We start from the raw sequence: 24,902 nt of genomic DNA on the forward strand, positions 1-24,902 counted from the left end.
CCTGTAACCTTCCCAGCTGATGGATGCTGCATGGTGCCAAGCGGCTCCCATGAGAAATAACAGAGACAGGGCAGGGGGAGGTGAGGGAATAGGGATAAAAAAATTGTTGGCATAATTCATTAAATTTCTTACTTAATAAAACACTACAGAGTTGAAAACTTACGATAGTACAAGAACAAGATGTCAGTGGCAATTCTAGGTGCGAGCATCCTTGGCTAAATATGGAGACTGTATTTAACACATTTTAATATTGCTCTCCACACATTGCTAAAAGTAACTTGGTAAAAAATTGGAAACGGAATAAAGTACTAAGAGCAGGTGTCGAGCTCATACCTCAATCTGCCTGTAGTCACAAATAGCCCTGATCGGGATGGTGGCTTTTATAGTATTATCAGGATTCCTTGGTTTCAATTGCACAATTGTTTTTGCTCTTCCAACGAGACTTGCTATGGAACTCTTATACTTGATCAGCTGCTCTTTTTCATCCTTCAAAATGAAGTTATAGTAAAAAAAATATTTAATGTGACAACATACACTATATTAAGTAAACAAATCTAAGCTATTAAACTGGAAGATTTGTATATGAAATAAACAGTGACTTACATTTTGATGAAATAAAACAGGTTAAAGACATCTTGAGCTTATACAGCCAAAATTACAACAGTGATTTAATTTAACAAAAGGAAAAGAAGAAATCTTCTTCAAGTGCCAGCTACAATCAAGTTAAAATATTTACATTTCAAAGTAAATATGATTTAAAAGCTGAATTTCAATTGCGTGACGACCCAGGGTTACAGCATTTGCACAAAACCTTTCATTTTATTTTTTTGCCCTCTAGAGGGCATGCTGATACAATAAACAAAGGGAACAAGTCTGAATTCCATTATTAAATGAAAGGGGTTCAACAGCAAGTGCTTACAAGAATCCAAACATTTAGAACTTGAAATGATTGCAAACTAGTTTATAGATTAATCTACAAACTCATTTGTATTGTTATGGATAAACATCAAATGTACAAACAGAGTAGGTAAAGTATTAATCCAGTCATTTTAGAGAGAACAAAAAAAAGTGCAGTGCACTTGGATGATCTATATGCTTCCTACCCTATCTAAAATATGGCTAGCAAAATGTTCCCTCTATTTGTAGGTTACAAATGTGGGAGAAATTTCCAGATTTTCTTTAGTTAGCCGAGCATCTGCCATACATGGAAACTTATCGTAATGTTTAAGAGCCTCCAAATAAACTAGAGAAATCTATATTCTATTGACCAATTTGGAGTGCAGACTCTCTTCCTGTAGGGATACAGTTCACTTCACTTAGGTACAGGTTGGTGGAGGCTTAGACACTCCAAATGTACACATGGGTTCTGATGGGGTTCTAACCAGATAAAACTGTGCAGCTTACCAGCAAAAAGCACTGGCAAGCTTACCACTGCTTGTCCAGCTATGAATAGCCTTACTCATTCGGGCACTGGTTTACAGGGTTAGCTGGATCAGAGTAGGAAGAATCTCAGCCTCCAGTGATAGGTCCACTCTTATAAATTATATTCTTGAATCAAGTTGGACAGTAAATCATTAACCTTGACGTACTGTAAACTTTCCCTGTTCCAGTTTCAGATCAGAGACTGCCATACATGTTTCTGACCTTTCATTATCAGGCATGGCATATTATCAGGCATGGCATATTACCATCCACAAAGAGGGTAGACACTGGTTGGTTGCTAGACAGTTATTGAGCATTGGTTTAAACCTTTATTAGGTACCAGGAGCTGCTCATAAGTGGCATGATGTGCAGCGCAACTCACTATTAAATGTGAGAGTACACTAATGCCATCTTCATGACCACAACATGGACACACATGACACCTAATCAAATGGCTGTTCCACCAGAGAGAGATGCAGAATTTCAAAAGAAGCTGCTTGCCTCTCTCCAATCTAATGATGATAGGCACGGATATATAAATGTGTATTCTTAGCTACCAAGTAAAATGTCCCAGCAATTATCATCTCGAGTATCTTCTGCCACACAATGGAAATCTACCATGTTGGAGGAACTTACACAGGGCAGCTTGTCACCTTGATGCTAGAGATGTTCAAAATTATGTATCAGGTTTACTTATCATTAACTGCTTAAGTCAGGTCCTTGTGAAGGGTTTTTGGAGAAGAGGCAATTTTCCATGAAACTGACTACCACATATTTCTCAAACAAAGACGATTATCAAAAGGCTAGATTTATATTCATGCCCAACATGCATGATTCTGTTCATACCATGGAATCTTGAAGTAGATCTTCCAGCTTTGACAGACCACTGGTCCGGTCACATTTATACTTTCTCTTTATCGTCTCCTGCAGGTTCCGCAAATACTGCTCTGCTTCTTTAATGTCGCTTAAAAACTGCAAGACAACAGGGACACACAAATAATATTTATCTTAGTAGATTAAAAAGGACTAAACCAGAAGACACTACTCTCCCAAACAACTCCTAGAATAATAATAACTTTTATTTATAGAGGGCCTATAACGTAGTAAAACGTCCCAAGGCGCTTCACAACAGTGTTACAAGATAAAACAGATACATTTGACACCGCGCACAAAAGAAGAAATTAAGGCAGATGACCAAAAGCTTAATTAAAGAGGAAGATTTTAAGGAGCATCTTAAAGGAGGAAAGAGAGGTAGAGAGGTGGAGCAGTTTAGGGAGGGAGTTCCAGAGCTTGGGGCCCAGGCAGCTGAAGGCACATCCAGCAATTGTTGAGCAGTTATAATGAGGGATGTTCAAGAGGCCAGAATTTGAAGAGCACAGACATCTTGTGGGGTTGTGAGGCTGAAAAAGATTACAGAGATAGGGAGGGACAAAGCTATGGAGTGATTTATAAACAAGGATGAGAATTTTGAAATCGAGGCGTTGTTTAACTGGGAGCCAATGTAGGTCAGAAAGCACAAGGGTGATGGATGATCTGACTTGGTGCGAGCTAGTACACAGGCTGCTGAGTTTCAGATGACCTCAAGTTTACGTAGTGTAGAATATGGGAGGCCAGCCAGGAGTGAGTTGGAGTAGGCAAGTCTGGAGGTAACAAAGGCATGAATGAGGGTTTCAGCAGCAGAAGAGCTGAGGCAGGGACGGAGGTGGGCAATATTACCGAGGTGGAAAAAGGCGGTTTTAGTTATGCCTCGGATATGTGGCTGGAAACTCATTTCAGGGTCAAATCTGACACCTAGGTTGCGAGCAGTCTTGTTCACGCTCAGATTGATGCTCGGGAGAGGGATGGAGTCAGTGGTTAGGAAACGCAGTTTGTGGCATGGACCAAAGATAATGGCTTCAGTCTTCCCAATATTTAATGGGAGAAAATTTCTGCTCATCCAGTACTGGATGTCGGACAAGCAGTCTGACAATTTAGATACCAAGCAGGGGTCGAGAGAAATGGTGAAAAGGTAGAGCTAGGTGTCGTCAGCGTACATGTGGAAACTGATGTTTTCGGATGATGTCGCCAAGGGGCAGCATATAGATGAGAAATAAGAGGGGGCCCAGGGCAGATCCTTGGGGGACACCAGAGATAATGATGCGGGAGTGGGAAGAGAAGCCATTGCAGGAGATTTTCTGACTATGATTAGATAGATAAGAATGGAACCAGGCGAGTGCAGTCCCACCCAGCTGGACGATGGTGGAGAGGCTTTGGAGGAGGATGGAGTGGTCAACTATGTCAAAGGCTGCAGACAGGTCGAGAAGGACGAGGAGAGATAGTTTACCTTGGTCACAGTCACAAAGAATGTCATTTGTGACTTTGATAAGAGCAGTTTCGGTGCTGTGGCAGGGGCGAAAACCAGATTGAAGGAATTCAAACACTGAATTCAGGAATAGATGGTCACAGATTTTGAAGGCGACAACACGTTCAAGAACTTTGGACAGGAAAGGGAGGTTGGAGATGGGACGGTAGCCAGCAAACACAGTGGGGTCAAGGGTTGTTTTTTGAGGAGAGGGGTGATGACAGCAGATTTGAAGGAGAGGAGAACAGTACCTGAGGAGAGAGAACCTTTAACAATGTCGGCTAACATGGGAGGCAAAAATGGAAGTTGGGTGGTCAGCAGTTTAGTGGGAATAGGGTCAAGAGAGCAGGAAGTGGGTCTCATAGACAAGATAAGTTTGGAGAGATCAAGAGGGGAGATCAAAGGGAAATTAGAGAAAGATATGAGTTTAGGGTTAGGGCAGGTGGGAGCCTCAGATGAAGTTTAGCCTGTGGGCCAGGGGAAGGAAGGGAACTCGCAGAAGCAGCTGATCGGATGGTCTTAATCTCTGAGACAAATGAGCTCCTCACACTTGTTGTTGGAAGGGAGTGTGGTGGAGACAGGGGAGAGGGGTTTAAGGAGGCCGTTAGCAGGAGAGAAACAGTAGCTGGGGGTTATTTTTGCAATCCAGAATGATCCTGGAATAGTGAGCAGTTTTTGCAGACGAGTAGGAACCGATAGTGTTGTGTGTTCCAGCCAGATCTGGTGGTGAATGGCTAAACCAGTTGTCTGCCACATCCATTCAAGTTTGCGCCCTTTTGACTTGATGGAGCGAAGAGGGCTTTACTGGGGGAACGGGCAGGGTAGGAGAGAATAATCATTTTAATGGGTACTAGGGCATCAAAAGGTGGTAGAGAGAGTGTGGATGAGCAGATCGGTGGCTGCAGAAATGTCATTGTTAAAAGAGGGTCAAAGGTTGGACAGTTTGGAGTTGATAAGTGCAAATAAAAGTTCTGATGAAAGGTCATCAACCTGAAGCGTCAACTCTATTTCTCGCTCCACATATGTTGTCTAAACTGCTGAGCATTTCCAGCATTTTCAGTTTTTATTTTTAACTCCTATATTAAGATGGGCCGATATGCATTAGTGGTGTAGAAAACTTAACCTGTAGAAAATTAGGGGCCAAAATTGCCCTGGTCTGCGCCTCTTGTTAACGCCTCTGGGAGAGGTGTGTGAAATTGTGCAGGAATTAGCAGCGGCGTGAACATGGTAGCTTCGCGTCCAGGGCCGCCGCTCATCCGGCGATCCCTTTGCGCCCAGTGGCGACCCCTTTTCACCCAGCGGCGGAATTGCCTTGCATTCTGTGAGGCTGCTGAGAACCGGGCCAACCTCCGCACCCGGGGCGGAATTTAAAGGGGAGGTTCGTGCGCCGCCATTTTTTTTCCGGACGACTCACCGGTCAGCCAGTGCGCTTTTGATGTCGTGTGCAACCCGGCACTCCGTTTGGCATGGCACCACGCAGCCCTGGTGGCCGTCAAAGGGCCTGCAGAGCTCGCAGCAGCCCTCCCCTGCGGAGAAGCCCGTGAAACAGACCGGACACCGTCCCAACAAGTGGAGCACGTGACATTGCAGCACTCCACTTCCTGAGGGGCAGTAACCCGAATTTTATGGCCGGGGCGGGATTTCAGCAGCGGATGCAACAAGTCCCGCCCCGACTTGGATACCACCCCCAAACAGGGCAGAACCCAATTTCGCCCCATGAGTTTCTATATCAGGTTATCTGTCACAAATTCATTAGTCTCAGTTGGACAAGTTTAATGAATTATTTAACTACTGCTTTATCTAGTGGCCTTGGAGAAATGTTGCATCTTGGAGGAGGGGGAAACAATTGTACTATTCAACTTGCCCCAATCAAATTGAGCCTGTAATTGACCAACCAATCACTGGCAATGATGGAAAGTATGAAGGATTCACTCTGCCCACCTCAGTTTAAAATGCATAGTTGCACACAGCCTATAAATGGGAGATAAAAATATCAGAAAAACACAAGTAAAACTGTATCTAACAGTAAATAAACTGGGCTGTCTAATGAAGGTAATCTGTGCATAAAAATGAACAAATCTCAAAAGTAATGTTCTATTAAACAATGGCAATATAACAACTGCCATGACTAGGGATATTTAAGTTTGATTTTTGGAGCTGCAGTAGGGGTTTACAATTGGCCACAGCGGAATTGGGGCAGGGAAGGGAAAATCAACCAGGGTTTCTGCTCGTGACTCAGTAGCCTATGCGGAAATTGAGCATAGGATCAAATTTGGCTGTGTTCCCTCCATGGTAGAACAGTTTATCAACACTCACTGTCTAGGGTCATACATGTATAATAACTATCTAGTTGAGGTACAGGACGGAGACCAGATTCGTGAAAGCAGACCACTGCAAGGAGTCAGTACCTTCATGAGAGAAGAAAAGTGGTGAGAAAAGAAAGAATTTTTAACACACAAGCTTCTGAGTATCCATGGGAGATACGTAACCAGCTATTGAGATTGAGAGAAAATATGAGGAGGTATATTTTCAAAGAGAACCACAGGGGTCTTTTGTTTGGGTTGCAGGTGTTGCTCGTCTCACAGACTTAGGTGGTAGGGACTCAAGGCAAGAAGAGATCAAGTAAAGAATAGAAGGAAAGGAGAAGTTAATGATAATTAAAGAAATATCAGAGAAAAGACAAGAAACAACAGAGATAGAAAAACTAAGAAAAATATCGGTGAAAAAAAAACAGACAGCAACAATGCAGTTGGCCTCTTCCTTCCATCTTGAAGAAGTGAAGTTCAAGCTGGAAAGACGCAGGAAAGAGCTGTGCAAAGTCACCATGATAGTCGTAGTGTTGAAAAGAATTACTCTGGTCACTATGTGTAGCAACATTATAAATATAACCTTTTTCAGTTCACTTACAAAATCCCTATATGTAATAACCAGAGTAATATTCCTCCTATAGTTACCTAGCGACAAGAATGCTGATGAGTTGGGCTCAGCAATGGCCGAGATCTTGCAGGTAGCTCCTTGCTCTTTAATACCCAGTTTAAAGTGGCAAACACGAGTTTAATTTGATGCACATTCACTGTAATTTGCCACGATGAACAACCCAAACAGGCCAATTTTATGTCCACAACTGCCGATGGGGAATCTCTTGACCGGAATGGTTGGAAAACCAGAGGCAGTGTTCCCTGCATTTCCAACTTACACTACCGACCAGCCATCCTCTCCATCAGCAGCATGGACCCGTAAAATGACCTACTTAATGTGGATTCATTCTCAATTGGGACACTATCTATTTGTGCAAATAGATCTCTACAGTCAGTGTATTTATTGTAACAATAGCAGTCTGTTTTACCTGGAAGTAAGCAGTATTATCTTTCACATGTTGTTCCACACAGCAACACAGCTGTTTGATCCAGTGCCATTGTGTCTGAAGTGCCGCACTGTATGCCTTGGAAGTGACAAAAAAGCAGCTTAGACAGAACATGTATAGTATTTTAAGTTCCTTATGTTCTTTCTGTGATGAAACTATTCCACAGTATAAACAGACTGCACCATGTTATTGCATTACACAAGAATGCATATGCACTTATCATTCTGACTAATTGCAGCCTCCCTAATAGAACTTATTATATGGTGCCTTATCACATCTTCAGGCGACCTCAAAAGAACTTCACAACTAATAAATTACTTTTTGAAAGGCTGTCATGCAGCAAACACGGCAACCAATTGGACACAGCAAGGCCCCACAAACAGCAAAGAGAATGAATGACTAGTTAAGTGTTTTTTTTCAGTGGCGTTGCTTGACGATGGAATGTTAGTCAGCATACCAGTGGGATATTTAAGGAGGGGTGCAGTATTTTTGGATATGGCATTGTTGAAATTACATCTCATTTGAAACATTATGCATCTAACAATGCATCATACATCGCACTAACATGACAGCCTAGATTATGCGCCCAATTCCTGGCGTAGGGCTTGAACCCATGACTATTTGACTCACAGCCAAGAAAGCTACCAACTGATACAAGTTGATATTAATTGATGATATGTAGTTCTGACTTGCTATTACATGTTTCTTTTAACTGAATTTCAATATCATTATAAAACAACAAATTTTGAATGTCCTTGTTTTTTTTTTTAAAGTGCTTTTTCATATTTGCTCAGAAAGTACCCTTTTATCCCCCAACACTAGAAATTAGTTACACAGCAATATATATTTATAGCCAAAAGAACTAAATGCAAGATTTTGTAATTCTCAAGACTAGAAGTTGTGTATTTGTTCTTTACAACTGGGGAATATTGTGATAAGATGTCTGTTAATTTTCTACTACTGTTTGTTAATATCCAATATTGAAAATTTACAGAAAATATGGCAAAAATAATTTTTCCTATTTTTACCCCTTCAGTATGTATGGTGGTTGTTCTAAATATAAGCAACCTGACTCGTCATTCCCGCGCCCCCTCCTTATAATGTTGTTAGTCATTGGCCCGGATATTTCACAGTGTTTCCATGACGTACGAGGTCGTAAGTGCCCAGCAAATTCCTGGTTTCCGCATGCGATGCACGTGTGAAACCTGGAACTTGCGATGTTAAGTTTCCGCTCGACAGATTGTACGAATCCGCAGGGAGTGGACATTCGCTGGCTACTGTCCAGGAAATGCTTCCGTCTGGTAAAAGCAGGAGTAAGGCTTCTGTCGTCGAGCTACAGTATGCGGACGACGCCTGCGTCTGCGCACATACAGAGGCTGAACTCCAGGACATAGTCGACGTATTTACGCTAAACATCCACAAGACAAAGGTCCTCCACCAGCCTGTCCTCGCTGCACAGCACTACCCCCCAATCATCAAGATCCACGGCGCAGCCCTGGACAATGTGGACCACTTCCCATATCTCGGGAGCTTCCTATCAACAAGAGCAGGCACTGATAACGAGATCCAACACCGTCTCCAGTACATCAGTGCAGCCTTCAGACGCCTGAGGAAAAGAGTGTTTGAAGACCAGGCCCTGAAACCTGCCAGCAAGCTCATGGTCTACAGGGCTGCAGTAATACCCGCCCTCCTGTATGGCTCAGAAACATGGATCATGTACAGTAGACACCTCAAGTCATTGGAGAAATACCATCAACGATGACTCCGCAAGATCCTACAAATCCACTGGGAGGACAGACGCACCAACGTTAGCGTCCTCGACCAGGCCAACATCCCCAGCATTGAAGCACTGACCACACTTGATCAGCTCCGCTGGGCCGGCCACATAGTTCGCATGCCAGGCATGAGACTCCCAAAGCAAGCGCTCTACTCGGAACTCCTTCACGGCAAATGAGCCAAAGGTGGCCAGCGGAAACATTACAAGGACACCCTCAAAGCCTCCCTGATAAAGTGCAACATCCCCACTGATACCTGGGCATCCTTGGCCAAAGACCGCCCTAAGTGGAGGAAGTGCATCCAGGAGGGCGCTGAGTACCTCAAGTCTCGTCGCCGAGAGCATGCAGAAATCAAGCATAGGCAGCGGAAAGAGCGTGCAGCAAACCAGTCCCATCCACCCCTTCCCTCAACGACGATCTGTCCCACCTGTGACAGGGACTGTGGTTCTCATATTGGACTGTACAGCCACCTAAGAACTCATGTTAAGAGTAGAAGCAAGTCTTCCTCGAATCCGAGGGACTGTCTATGAGGATGATGACTGTCCAGGAAACGCTTACGCCTGGTAAAAAGCAGGAGTAAGGCTTTCTTTTACCAGTGTAAGGGTTTAAATAAATATTGAAATAATTTTTTTTAATAAATGAGTTGACCATACAAAAACCTTTAAAATTAGATTAAGTTATTTTCGTCCCCTTGAAAAACATTTAAATTTAATTTTAAATTGTACTTTAATGAATTTTGCTGATTTAATTTTCGATCAGTGTTGTGAAAGTGTGTTTTTATTAGGATTCCAATTATGCTTATGGGAATTCCATGCACAAGTGGATTCCATAAGCATAATGGGAATCCCCCTGTGTGATTGGTTGGGCTGGTCCACATGACCCATGGGACGCTTGCAAACCACATAAGCTCCTGGGATACGTGGGCCTTTACACAGGACTGCAGGCCCAGGAGCGCGTGTCTTCAAAGGTACGGCGGCATCAGGTAGGTGCGGAGTTTACTTGCTGTTGGGAGGCATTCGCCCGCGGGAAGCTTCTGACCACAATTTCCAGCCAATGATGGTAGCAGGGTCAGCAATGTCATGGACTTTAGCTTAAGAATTAACATTGTTCCCCGGTCAATTAACAGATGATGTATCTTCAGCAAGCAGAAGTAATTCTGTCGAAATTTAACACTCTTGTCTGATATGCTGGCAGAGATCTGTTAAAACCCAGGCACTCAGTGAGCAGCAAGTGAGTGAAAATGTTGATGCTCAGGTTTGAACAGCTCCTCATAAGATCCGGAAGATAATGCTCTATTCTGCAACAATTACTTGGAACAACCACTGTTATTTTTAAATTTTAAAAAAACTATGCATGATTGAGGTGGCTGTTGGTATTCTCATACAATTTAACAGAATAATGGGTTGAACAATGGAGGCAGCTATAAGTCAGACTTATTTCTACCATGAAATCGGATTTCAATAATGATTTGTCAAATTTTATATATTAGCAGAACAAACTACCTCAACGGTCTGCCTGGCTGGATGGTTCTCCAGTGAAAGCTGTTCTCCTGTCTCCTGGTGGGACTTGATAACCTTCTGTTTCTGCTCCAGTTCTTGCTTCAGTTCCTATAGGAGATGCGATACGAGTTATTTTTAACCAGCCTTCACTGAATTATTTTAATGATCACATCAATTATTGAGATGCATAGAGACAGAGTACAAATAACTCTGAAGGAGTAAGAAATACCTACGGCTGTAAGTTGCAAAGATTAGAACAATATCTTAGAATTTACAATCAAGGTCAGCAAATGGGAGGAACAAGTATAAGTGGATTGCCCAGTAACACAAACCAGACTGTAAATCTCTGCCAATATTACAATTAATGCTGACAAGCACTCGTTCAGTGATTCGCAAAAGGTATCTTTTAAAGACACATTATAAATCACCTGTTAGTTTTTCAATGCACTATTTTAAAAGTGTAAAAGTTAATACTTCTGCTATTTATTCAGCAGAGAGATGGTTAATAGTTTCTCTCATTAATGTGCTCTAGTGGTTAGATTAAGTGAACTAGTAGAATGAAGAACATAAGAACATACATAAGAATTAGGAACAGGAGTAGGCCATCTAGCCCCTCGAGCCTGCTCCGCCATTCAACACGATCATGGCTGATCTGGCCGTGGACTCAGCTCCACTTACCCGCCCGCTCCCCATAACCCTTAATTCCCTTATTGGTTAAAAATCTATCCATTTGTGATTTGAATACATTCAATGAGCTAGCCTCAACTGCTTCCTTCCACAGATTCACAACCCTCTGAGAGAAGAAATTCCTTTTCAACTCGGTTTTAAATTGGCTCCCCGTATTTTGAGGCTGTGGCCCCCTAGTTCTAGTCTTCCCGACCAGTGGAAACAACCTCTCTGCCTCCATCTTGTCTATCCCTTTCATTATTTTAAATGTTTCTATAAGATCACCCCTCATCCTTCTGAACTCCAACGAGTAAAGACCCAGTCTATTCAATCTATCATCATAAGGTAACCCCCTCATCTCTGGAATCAGCCTAGTGAATCGTCTCTGTACGCCCTCCAAAGCTAGTATATCCTTCCTTAAGAAAGGTGACCAAAACTGCACGCAGTACTCCAGGTGCGGCCTCACCAATATCCTATAAAGTTGCAACAGGAACTCCCTGCTTTTGTACTTCATCCCTCTCGCAATGAAGGCCAACATTCCATTCACCTTCCTGATTACCTGCTGCACCTGCAAACTAACTTTTTGCGATTCATGCACAAGGACCCCCAGGTCCCTCTGCACCGCAGCATGTTGTAATTTCTCCCCATTCAAATAATATTCCCTTTTACTGTTTTTTTCCCCCAAGGTGGATGACCTCACATTTTCCGACATTGTATTCCATCTGCAAACCTTAGCCCATTCGCTTAACCTATCTAAATCTCTTTGCAGTCTCTGTGTCCTCTACACAACCCGCTTTCCCACTAACCTTTGTGTCATCTGCAAATTTTGTTACACTACACTCTGTCCCCTCTTCCAGGTCATCTATGTATATTGTAAACCGTTGTGGTCCCAGCACCGATCCCTGTGGCACACCATTAACCACCGATTTCCAACCCGAAAAGGACCCATTTATCCCGACTCTCTACTTTCTGTTAGCTAGCCAATTCTCTATCCATGCTAATACATTTCCTCTGACTCCGCGTACCTTTATCTTCTGCAGTAACCTTTTGTGTGGCACCTTATCGAATGCCTTTTGGAAATCTAAATACACCACATCCATCGGTACACCTCTATCCACCATGCTCGTTATATCCTCAAAGAATTCCAGTAAATTAGTTAAACATGATTTCCCCTTCATGAATCCATGTTGCGTCTGATTGATTGCACTATTCCTACCTAGATGTCTCGCTATTTCTTCCTTAATGATAGCTTCAAACATTTTCCCCACTACAGATGTTAAACTAACCGGCCTATAGTTACCTGCCTTTTGTCTGCCCCCTTTTTTAAAATAGAGGCGTTAAATTAGCTGCTTTCCAATCCGCTGATACCTCCCCAGAGTCCAGAGAATTTTGGTAGATTATAACGAATGCATCTGCTATAACTTCCGTCATCTCTTTTAATACCCTGGGATGCATTTCATCAGGACCAGGGGACTTGTCTACCTTGAGTCCCATTAGCCTGTCCAGCACTACCCCCCTAGTCATAGTGATTATCTCAAGGTCCTCCCTTCCCACATTCCCGTGACCAGCAATTTTTGGCATGGTTTTTGTGTCTTCCACTGTGAAGACCGAAGCAAAATAATTGTTTAAGGTCTCAGCCATTTCCACATTTCCCATTATTAAATCTCCCTTCTCATCTTCTAAGGGACCAACATTTACTTTAGTCACTCTTTTCCGTTTTACATATCGGTAAAAGCTTTTACAATCTGTTTTTATGTTTTGCGCAAGTTTACTTTCGTAATCTATCTTTCCTTTCTTTATTGCTTTCTTAGTCATTCTTTGCTGTCATTTAAAATTTTCCAAATCTGCTAGTTTCCCACTAACCTTGGCCACCTTATACGCATTGGTTTTTAATTTGATACTCTCCTTTATTTCCTTGGTTATGCACGGCTGGTTGTCCCTTCTCTTACCGCCCTTCTTTTTCACTGGAATATATTTTTGTTGAGCACTATGAAAGAGCTCCTTAAAAGTCCTCCACTGTTCCTCAATTGTGCTACCGTTTAGTCTGTGTTTCCAGTCTACTTTAGCCAACTCTGCCCTCATCCCACCGTAGTCCCCTTTGTTTAAGCATAGTACGCTCGTTTGAGACACTACTTCCTTACCCTCAATCTGTATTACAAATTCAACCATACTGTGATCACTCATTCCGAGAGGATCTTTTACTAGGAGATCGTTTATTATTCCTGTCTCATTACACAGGACCAGATCTAAGATAGCTTGCTCCCTTGTAGGTTCTGTAACATACTGTTCTACGAAACAATCCCGTATGCATTCTATGAATTCCTCCTCAAGGCTACCCCGTGCAATTTGATTTGACCAATCGATATGTAGGTTAAAATCCCCCATGATTACTGCCGTTCCTTTTTCACATGCCTCCATTATTCCCTTGATTATTGTCCGCCCCACCATGAAGTTATTATTTGGGGGCCTATAAACTACGCCCACCAATGACTTTTTTCCCCCTTACTATCTCTAATCTCCACCCACAATGATTCAACATTTTGTTCATTAGAGCCAATATCATCTCTCACAGCTGCCCTGATAGCATCCTTTATTAACAGAGCTACCCCACCTCCTTTCCCTTCTTGTCTATCTTTCCGAATTGTCAGATACCCCTGTATGTTTAATTCCCAGTCTTGGCCACCTTACAACCACGTTTCTGTAATGGCCATTTGTAATGATTTGTGCCGTCAACTCATTTACTTTATTTCGAATGCTGCGTGCGTTTAGGTAGAGTGTTTTAATACTAGTTTTTAAACCATGATTTTTAGTTTTGACCCCTCCTGCAGCCCCTTTATATTCATACATATTGTCCCTTCCTATCACCTTGTGGTTTACACTTACCCCAGTGCTACTCTGCTCTGTTGGCTCCTGCCTTTTGCATTCTTTCTTGGGGTCCTGTTCATCTGAGCTCTCACCCACTCTAACTAGCTCAGAGCCCTCTCCTGAGTTCCAAATACTCTTTGCATTGAGGCACCAAGCTTTCATGCTTGCCTTAGTCAGTTGGAGGATTGAAATCTGTTAGCTCGGTTTAATCGCTTTACAGAATTATTTGGATCTAAACTGATATATGTCAATGCATCTGTACTCTATAATAATCTGTCAATATTCCATTCGTCCTCATATTTGAGCCATTTAATTACTTTTGTTTGTTTTCCTGAACCATATGTTATATTCATCTCGAATCTCACCACAACTGCTATCTCAGGGTGGGGGTGGTCAGGGGTGTGAAAATATCACTTCTGTTTAATAATTTTCCAGGTGGCTTCAGCTACAATCACAAATTCATCACAAGAGGAATCAAATCCAGACCTGTGTGCAGCATTAAACCGCTGCTAATAATTGACACAATGAACATATAAAGGAAGCGTGTCTACTCTTCCAAAAAAAATCTCAACCATACACCAGAATCATATTTCAGAACCACAAAGATTAGTAAATGCCATGGAAGAAGTGTGTGATTTCAAGATTGCAGTTAAACTATATTCCAGGCAATGACAGTTGGAGCTCTGCAGTGCAATGGAACGATAGCCCTAAAATGACGAGGAAGGGTTTGAAGTTGTAATTCAGGTGCAATGCTTTAAAAAAAAAAAAAAGTTTTCCAGCCCCATCATTCCTCAAGTTTAGTGAATACATCTATATTATTAGAAATGTGGTGAATTTGTGTCTGTGTGAATATAGTGCATATCACAAACTTCCAGAAACTTGCCTCCAACAACTTTCCTTCTCCATTGCCAACAATGTAGCCATGAGGCCAGTGAATACCCTCTATCCACTTTTTGATCCGCTCCTGGCAGCTCTCTGGCCAGATTAACAAGCTCAATATAATGCACAATAGTTAGTTTCTGGTTTAAAAGACTACAAGTCCCAAAGCCACTGCATGGCTAGGTTTGCTTATGGAAACAGTTGTCAAGACAACTGCATTCGAAAAAAGTTGTTGGAAAAATAAACTATACACAAGGAACAATCCATCCAAATGAACAAACTCTCAACTTTCTTCATTTCAAGCATTGTTGCCAGGGAATGAGAGGAGACAGAAAAACAAACATTGGGTTGGGGGAAGTGAGACAAAGAGACTTTCTTGAAGAGGCTATACAATAAAAACCTTTACAGAAAACTTACAATGAAATATTCTTTCTTTGCAGAAATATTTGTATTGTTGTCACTCCAGTCATAAGCTAATTCTTCCTCCTCCTTTTCATTCAGCCAGATAAGCTCTGTTGTCACCTTCGATACAAAACTGTGCAAACTGGTAAGGTGTCTCATACGCAACCTTGATGTTTCCTGAGGAAAAGGAACATACAGTATTACATATTGAATAAACAACAAGGAATGTATCTCTTAGTCAGTGATCAAAACATCATGAAGACGACAAAAATATTAAGTCCGACTATCACTTTATTGTACAACTTTGTGGTAGAGATGTCGGCTTCTGACAATGATGAAATGTTTATGGCAAACTGCAACTACTGTCAATTCAATTTTTAATTCACTGAATGAAAGTTCCTTTTTATGCTTTTAGGTAATACATTTTTTGTATGTGGAAGGTACTGGTTTTCAGTCCTCGAGAGGAAAAGATGTTTCCAGCCACCGTTGTTCACCTCTTTTGGCTGGTGCAGAGTGGCACTGGCACAAGTCTCAGTCCAGAGGTGAACCCTCTGTCAGAGCAGAAAGCAGAAATATAAACTTAAAAGGAAACAAATAAAAAGCATATTTATTTTTTCACAGGATAAGTCAAATGTTCAGATGATGGATTAAATGACAAAACAAAAATACCAACATGAATTATTTTCCTACTTTCCCATGATTTATGTAGTGCAGCAAAATCAAAATTGGTAATATCTGATCAAATTAGTTATCCACCTACTTTCTGGTAATAGGCTAAATTCAAAGTCTCCAGTGCTTCACAATGCCATGGCCATGAAAATTACTAGAGACTTTGCCCTGTCACAGAATCAGGAACAGGAGGACTGGTAGCAGAAGGAACACAAGAATAAGGAGCAAGAGAACTTTGAATAATACAGAAGGCTTTTACAGTAAACCTCTTATTTAATACAAAGGTTAGAAGCTCTAAATGAGAATTAAATATTAACCAAAGGTTTGGTGTAAAGCACACTGTATATCTTGTGTTTCTCTCATTTCAGATTATAGTGTCTTCTGCGTTTGCATCTCTGCTCTCGGTTCTGCCACTATCCCTCCCAATTCTGCCATCTCTGCTGCTCTGCTACTGCTCTCACAACCTGTGCTGTCCCCTCTGCTAGTGGTGGTTGGCTGCAGGTAGGTTGGTTGCAGGACATGGTGACTGATGGCTGTGAATACATCTGGCTGGCTGGGAGCTTCAAGTCGGTTCACTGTTTTGTTGCCGGCTGCTGACGTATCTACTTTGTCTCCTGCTATCTCCTCTTATATTCCTAGTACTTTAAGTTAGTTTAAGTGCAAATGTTTAAAACTTGAGCCTTTTTAAAAAAAACATTTAAAATTGCTGCGGTTACATTTTTCTTAAGACATAAATATGTACAGACAGCTTGGCAACATGCCACGGAGTCTATATTCTCTTGCCACAGAATTTGGTTTGGCTTGCTGTAGAAATTGGTTTAGAAGTGCCGCAGAAGTAGGTTGCGAAAAATACAAATGTAACATATCTTCAGAGATGTACGAACATGTTTGCTTTGTTTCAATGAAGATGCACAACAAAGTAAGCAGCTCAGTTTTAAACAAAAGGCTATAATGTGCCTGTCCAGTGAAAAATGTCTGTGTTTACATCTGCCATGGTTTTATTTAATTATCGGTACAGAGAGGATTTAATTAGGGCAGCTGATAGCTTTCAGTACCCGGTGCAGGAAAGGTTATCAATATTACTAATACCCTGGGTAGGACTTTTATTGCCCATTAATAGCAAAATAATTGAGTGATTTAAATTATTAACTTACCAGTAGTTTGAGGTATTGTACTTCCAGTTTACTCAATGTGTCTGAATAACTGGTCTTGAAGTTGGAAGAGATTTGTTCCTGTAAACAGAACAACGTGCACCAATTAAATCTGTTGAAATGGAGGGTTTTATTGTTTCTGTACAACCACATCAAGAAAAAGAGAAGCATTTGCAGCACAGTTCACAGTAATGCAAAAGTGAAATTTACTAATTTGAACTTGTGTTCCCAGTGAAGCTCTCTTGAAGCTTTGACGTCATCAAAAACCATGTTTATAAAGAGCAGTGCAATTAATAATGTGCCCTTTATTTCTTTGCTCATCACAAAAGATGAAAGCGTAACTTACTAAAAAATTGTGTGTGGAAGTCTAAGGCAGGAAGGTTTATTACTTGAACTGCAGCCTAACTGAATCAAGAGATATGGGGATAGGCCAGCAAAGTGGAGATGAGGTAGAAGATCAGCCATAATCTTATTAAACAATGGAGAAGGCTCGAGGGACGGTATGGCCCACTCCTGCTCCTATTTCTTATGGTCTCATGAGCCTCTATTGTGGCCTGATAAGAGTCTTCTGTTTTCTGCTGGGATTCCCAACCCCATTCTGAATGCCAGCTGAATGGAGTTGAATCCAATTTACTTGATTCGAAAATAGAGATACAGGTATCAGAAGTCTGATTTCACATAGCTGGTGCAGAGTGACTAGAGAACTGTGCTCTGTGAAGATGTCATTTTGTCCCTTCTTTCTTTAAGTGACTGTTCAACACAATATACCCCTTTTCAGGTCAGCCAGCTATTGAGACTTGCGCAGTGATAGTGCATTTAGATAAAATGTTAGATTTAATGGTTCAGAAGTCCTGAATTGTCCCGGTTCAGACCAAGCAGAATCAATTAAAAAATAAAATAGGTTTATTTTCTTTGAGAAATTAGGATACTGTTTGGAGGGCACCTTAGGGAATAAAAAATTGGATTTATTGAATTTTCACCTGGGTAAGATAAGGAATTTTTTTTGAGTTATTGGGAGAGGAAATCATAAATGGTTTTCCTTTCTATAAAGAAGGTGTACTCAAACTTGATTTTGTCACCTCTCGACTTCATTACTTCAAAGATCTTCTTGTTGGCTTTCCATCATCCATTCTCCATTAATTCCAACTTGTCCAAAACACAGTTACCTGCATTCTGTCCCGCTGACCCATCAACCCCTACACTGGTTCCCCATCACCCAATACATCCATTTTAACATCCTTGTCTTCATCATAAAATACTTCTGGTCTCTCATCTCTCTACCTGTGAAACTTCCTTCAACTTTACACCTTTCATACTCTCACACTGCCCTCGTACAACTGAGAATAGGGGTTAAGGATAGTTACATAGACTGGCAAAAGGAGGGAAATGGTGGAAATGGTGTTCCTCTAGGATCGATGTTGAGACCATTTACAGAAACGATCTAGACTCAGGAATCAGAAGCACAATTTAAAAATTTGTGGATAACATCAAATTGGGGATATTGTTAATACTGAGGAAGACTGCGACAAAATGCAAGATGACATTAATATACTTGCAGGACGAGCATGTAATTGGCAAATGAATTTCAAAAAAATAAGTGTGACGCGTTACATTTATGTCGGAAGAATAATGAGGCCACATACTCCTTGGAAAATAAAGAGTCTAAATAGGGTAGAGGAGCAATGGGATACATAAATCACAAAGTATCAATGCAGGTTAATTCGGCCATAGAAAAGCAAACAAAGCACTGGGATTCATTTCTCGAGGGATAGAACTAAAAAGCAAAGAAATGATGTTCAACTTATATAGAACCTTGGCTTGACCACACTTGGAGTACTGTGCACTGTTCCGGACTTCATATTCTAGAAAGTATATGGGGTCAACAACAAATATTTATATGGCGCCTTTAATGTAGTGAAACATCCTAAGGCGCTTCACAGGAGTATTAGGAAATAAAACAATTTGGCACCGAGCTGCACAAGTAGAAATTAGCGCAGGTTGGTCAAATAGGTATGTTTTAAGGAGCGTCTTGAAGGAGGAAAGAGAGGTAGAGAGGCAGAGAGAGGTTTAGGCAGGGAGGTCCAGAGCTTGGGGCCTAGGCAACAGAAGGCACGGCCACCAATGGTTGAGTGATTATAATCAGGGATGCTCAAGAGGGCAGAATTAGAGGAGCGTAGACATCTTGGGAGGTTGTGGGGCTGGAGGAGATTACAAAGATAGGAAGGGCAAGGCCATGAGGGATTTGAAAACAAGGATGAAAATTTTGAATTCGAGGCACTGCTTAACCGGAAGCCAATGTAGTTCAGCGGCACAGGGGTGATGGGTGAGCGGGACTTGGTGCGAGTTAGGACACAGGCAGCCGAGTTCTGGATCACCTCTAGTTTACGTAAGGTAGAATGTGGGAGGCCAGTGCATTGGAATAGTCAAGTCTAGAGGTAACAAAGGCATGGATGAGGGTTTGAGCAGCGGATGAGCTGAGGCAAGGGCGGAGACAGGCGACGTTGTGGAGGTGGAAATAGGCGATCTTAGTCATGCTGCGGATATGTGGTCGAAAGCTCATTTCAGGGTCAACACACCAAGCTTGCGAATAGCCTGCTTCAGCCTCAGACAGAAGTTGGGAAGAGGGATGGAGTCAGTGGCTAGGGAACAGAGTTTGTGGCAGGGACTGAAAACAATGGCTTCGGTCTTCCCAATATTTACTTGGAGAAAATTTCTGCTCATCCAGAACTGGATGTCGGACAAGCAATCTGACAATCGTGGAGGGGTCGAGAGAAGTGGTATTGAGGTAGAGCTAGGTGTCATCAGCGTACATGTGGAAACTGGCGGTGTGTTTTCGGATGATGTCGCCAAGAGGCAACATGTTGATGAGAAATAGGAGGGGACCAAGGATAGATCCAGAGGTAACGATGTGGGTCAGGAAGAGAAGCCATTGCAGGTGATTCCCTGGCTACGGTTAAATAGGTAAGGATGGAGCCAGGTGAGTGCAGTCCTAACCAGCTGGACGACAATGGAGAGGCATTGGAGAAGGATAGAGTAGTCAACCGTGTCAAAGGCTACAGATAAGTCAAGAAGGACGAGGAGGGATAGTTTGCCTTTGTCACAGTCACATAGGATGTCATTTGTGACTTTGATGAGAAACGTTTCGGTACTGTGGTCAGTGTGGAAACCGTACTGAGGGATTCAAACATGGAATTGCAGGAAAGATGGGCATGGATTTGGGAGGCGAGAACCCGTTCAAGGACTTGAGAGGAAAGGAGATGAGATGGTCGTTTGCAAGGACGGAGGGGTCGAGGGTTTTTTTTTTGAGGAGAGGGCTGATGACAGCAGATTTAAGGGAGGGGGGGACAGTACTGGAGGAGAACCGTTAACAATGTCAGCTAACATGGGAGTCAGAAAAGGAAGTTGGGTGGTCAGCAGTTTGGTGGGAATAGGGTCAAGGCAGCAGCAAGTGGGTCTCAGACAGGATGAGCTCGGAAAGGTCATGAGGGGAGATCTGAAAGAAGCTGGAGAAAGATCTACAGTCAGGGCTAGGGCGGGGGGTGGGGGGGATCCTGAGAGGAAGTTTGGCTCGGTGAACCAAGCAAAGAAAGGGAAGGGGCAGAGGTGCAGAACGGATGGTCTCAATCTTAGAGACAAAGAAGTCAATGAGCTCCTCACACTTATTGTCGGAGGGTGGAGACTGGAGAGTGGGGTCTAAAAAGGCGGTTTGCAGTGGAGAACAGAAGTCGGAGTTTTTCTTTACCTTCCAGAATAATTCAGGAATAGTGAGCGATTTTGGCAGACGAGAGCAGGACCCGACAGTGCTTTATGTGGTCCAGCCAGATCTGGTGGTGAATGGCAAAACCAGTTGTCCGCCATATACTTTCAAGTCTGCGTCCCTTGGATTTAAAAGGAGCGAAGATCAGGTCTGTACCAGGGAGAGAGAAATTGTTTTAACAGGGACTAGGGCAGCAAAGGTGGTGGTGAGCGTGTGATTGAGCAGATTGGTAGCTGCAGAAATGTCATGGTGAATGGAGGGCCAAAGGCTGGACAGTTGGGAGTTCATAAGTGCAGTTATCAGAGTCAAGAGAGTTTTTTTCCAGGGGCTGACACAGAAGGAGGTAGGGTCGGGGCGGGGGGGGGGGGGGGGGAAAGAGGCGGAAGGGGGACGTTGATGGAGAGCGATATGAGGAAGTATTCGGAGATCGTCTTATCTGTGATTTTCACGATGGGAGTAGTGAGGCCACGAGAGAAAGCAAGGTCAAGGGGGTGGCCGTGAATATGGGTTAGTGAGTTTACATGGAGGACGAGATTAAGGGAGGATAGGAAGCTAGTGAACTCTAGTGAGGCTAGTGAGGAGAGAGAGCATGATGAATTTAAATGGAGGTTGAAATCACCGAGGATGAAAAGTCGTTCGGTGCAGAGGCAGAGGGAGGAATGTAGTGAAGAAATATCAGTAATAATTTTTTTTAAATAAATGGTACTGGGGTGAGCGGTGGAGAACGAGAATTTAAAATGAGAGGTGAGAGGTAGTATTGGGTGAGATGCTCAAAAGGAGGAGAAAAGTGCCGGAAGAGTAGGGGGACAGATCAAGGTGTGATTTGCTGATGAGAGCCACACAGCCACCACGGCAGTCTGAGCAGGGCAAGTGGTGGAAGGTATAGCCAGGCAGGGAGGCTTCATTAAGGGCAAGGCATCATCGCCCTTCAACCAGGTTTCCGTCAGATTCATGATGCCAATACGAGATAGTCAGCGAGAGTAGGATGGGACAGTCTGGGTTGCTGCTCGTAAGGAGGCAGCGACGGGCCCTTCATAGGATGCCAAGAGAGGCACAGAGGAAGTTGTAGGCTTGTCTAGGAGGGAGTCAAGCCGAGGATGGCGACAGGAGAGTAGGAAGGCCGAAGAGCAATGAAGGATTGGTGTCGGGATTTGAGAGGGTAGGGTATCCGAGAGAGGAGAGATGAAAGGAGGCATGAAGACAGGAGAGAATGGTCAGGGTGAGAGAAAAGGAAAGAGGGGGAAAAGTGGAAAAGTATTGAATGGCTCAGGTCACTAGAGAAGGTGCAAAAAAGATTTCGAAGGATGATACCAGAACTGAGCGGTTATAACTTTCAGGAAAGATTGAACAGGCTGGGGCTCTTTTCGATAGAAGACTGAGAGGTGACCTGATAGAGGACTTTAAGATTATGAAAGGATTTGATATGGTAGACAGAGAGAAGATGTTTTCACTTTTCAGGGAGACCAGAACTAGGGGCCATAAATATAAAAAAAGAATGTGGAATACACTGCCATAAGGAGCAGTTGAAGCAAATAGCATTGATGCATTTAAGGGAAAACTAGATAAACACATGAAGGAGAAACGGATAGAAGGTTAAGCTGATAAGATTAGATGAAGAGGGGAGGAGGAGCCTGGTGTGGAGCATAAACTCTGGCATAGCCCAGCTGAACTGAATGGCTTGTTTCTGTGCTGTAGATTCTATGTAATTCGAGGTTTTTCCTATTTCTTCGCCCTCCTATTGGTATTGGTTTTTCGGTTGCCTTGGTTCTATTCTCTGGCAGTTCCAGCTTTTCAACCAAGCCTTCAGTCACCTTTCCTACCATCTCTTCCATGGACTGTCCTACATTCCTCTTATTTCTCTGTAAAACACCATGGGATGGCTTATACAATAAAGACAATATATAAATGCAAGATGTTGCTGTTATAAATAAGGAAAGGTCACGAATTACATAGAATATACAGCACAGAAACAGGCGATTCGGCCCAACTAGGGTCCATGAGAGACTCCTCCCATTCCAGCTATCTCATCTCAGCCTTTCAACATAGCTTCCTATTCCCTTTTCTCTCATGTACTCGTCTAGTTTCCTTTTGAAAGTATCTAAGCTATTTTTGCCTTAACCACTTCCTGTGGTTGCGAGTTCCACATTCTAACCACTGCCTGAGTAAAGAAATTTCTTCTTATTTCTCCATTGGATCTATTTGTAAATTTGGAAAGCAGTGACAGGATCGGCCCAAGTCAGCATGGATTTATGAAAGGGAAATCATGCTTGACAAATCTTCTGGAATTTTTTGAGGATGTAACTAGTAGAGTGGACAAGGGAGAACCAGTGGATGTGGTGTATTTAGGCTTTCAAAAGGCCTTTGACAAGGTCCCAAATAAGAGATTGGTGTGCAAAATCAAAGCACATGGTGTTGGGGGTAATGTACTGGCGTGGATAGTGAACTGGTTGGCAGACAGGAAGCAGAGAGTCGGGATAAACGGGTCCTTTTCGGAATGGGAGGCAGTGACGCAGTGCTCTGCGTCACTCTTTACAATATACATTAATGATTTGGATGCAGGAATCGAGTGTAATATCTCCAAATTTGCAGATGACACTAAACTGGGTGGCGGTGTGAGCTGTGAGGAGGATGCTAAGAGGCTGCAGGGTGATTTGGACAGGTTAGGTGAGTGGGCAAATGCATGGCAGATGCAGTATAATGTGGATAAATGTGAGGTTATCCACTTTTGTGGCAAAAACACGAAGGCAGAATATTATCTGAATGGTGGCAGATTAGGAAAAGGGGAGGTGCAACGAGACCTGGGTGTCATGGTTCATCAGTCATTGAAAGTTGGCATGCAGGTACAGCAGGCGGTGAAGGCGGCAAATGTATGTTGGCCTTCATAGCTAGGGGATTTGACTATAGGAGCAGGGAGGTCTTACTGCAGTTGTACAGGGCCTTGGTGAAGCCTCACCTGGAATATTGTGTTCGGTTTTGGTCTCCCAATCTGAGGAAGGACGTTCTTGCTATTGAGGGAGTGCAGCGAAGGTTCACCAGACTGATTCCAGGGATGACTGGACTGACATATGAGGAGAGACTGAATCAACTGGGTCTTTATACACTGGAGTTTAGTTTAGAAGGATGAGAGGGGATCTCATAGAAACATATACGATTCTGACGGGACGGGAAAGGTTAGATGCGGGAAGAATGTTCCCGATGTTGGAGAAGTCCAGAACCAGGGGACACAGTCTTAGGATAAGGGGTAAGCTATTTAGGACTGAGATGGAGAAATTTCTTCACTCAGAGAGTTGTTAGCCTGTGGAATTCCCTGCCGCAGAGTCATTGATGCCAGTTCATTGGATATATTCAAGAGGGAGTTAGATATGGCCCTTACGGCTAAAGGGATCAAGGGATATGGAGAGAAAGCAAGAAAGGGGTACTGAGGTGAATGATCAGCCATGATCATATTGAATGGTGGTGCAGGCTCGAAGGGCCGAATAGCCTACTCCTGCACCTATTTTCTATGTTTCTATGTTTAACTATCTTGTATTTATGGCCCCTAGTTTTGAATTCGCCCACAAGTGAAAACATTCTCTCCACATCTACCCTGTCTAACTCATTCATAATTTTAAAGACCTCTATCGGGTCTCCTCCAAGTCTCCTCTTTGCTAAACAAAAAAGCCCCAACCTGTTCAATCTTTCCCGATATCTGTAACCTCTGTGTTCTGGTATCATCCGTGCAAATCATTTTTGCACTTCCGCCAGTGCGTCTATGTCCTTTTTAATGTACGTAGACCAGAACTGTGCACAGTACACTAATTGTGGCATGACCAGGGTCCTATACAAGTTTAACATAACTTCACTACTTTTGAAATCTTTATCCCTAGAAATAAATCCTGGTGCTTTGTCAGCAATTTTAATTGCTTTGCTGACCTGTGATGCTGCTTTTAATGATTTGCTCATCTGCATCCCCAGATCTCTTTGCTCTTCTACCCCATTCAGTTTCTTATTTTCTAAGGTGTAGGCAATGTTTCTGTTTTTCCTACCAAGTGCATCACCTCACATTTATCTATGTTAAAGTTGTTTTGCCACTGAACTGCCCAGTCTGCAAATTTTCTAATACATTCTTGAGT

The 24,902-nt window shown here is 42.7% G+C and overlaps 1 protein-coding gene across 11 annotated transcripts in view; it reads right to left on the reverse strand.

Moving 5' to 3' along the window:
* Positions 1–24,902, reverse strand: part of macf1a (microtubule actin crosslinking factor 1a) — a 577,816-nt gene that overhangs the window by 253,349 nt on the left and 299,565 nt on the right. For all 11 annotated transcript variants that reach the window (XM_070899169.1, XM_070899162.1, XM_070899161.1 and 8 more), the window contains 6 exons: positions 17,037–17,114; positions 15,229–15,390; positions 10,405–10,509; positions 7,110–7,205; positions 2,269–2,394; positions 334–486 (listed from right to left, as the gene is read on the reverse strand). In XM_070899169.1, coding sequence (XP_070755270.1) covers positions 334–486; positions 2,269–2,394; positions 7,110–7,205; positions 10,405–10,509; positions 15,229–15,390; positions 17,037–17,114 — 720 coding nt within the window. The remainder of the gene's footprint in view (positions 1–333; positions 487–2,268; positions 2,395–7,109; positions 7,206–10,404; positions 10,510–15,228; positions 15,391–17,036; positions 17,115–24,902) is intronic.

Source organism: Pristiophorus japonicus, chromosome 14 (genome assembly GCF_044704955.1).
Source record: "Pristiophorus japonicus isolate sPriJap1 chromosome 14, sPriJap1.hap1, whole genome shotgun sequence".
Classification (NCBI taxonomy): domain Eukaryota; kingdom Metazoa; phylum Chordata; class Chondrichthyes; family Pristiophoridae; genus Pristiophorus; species Pristiophorus japonicus.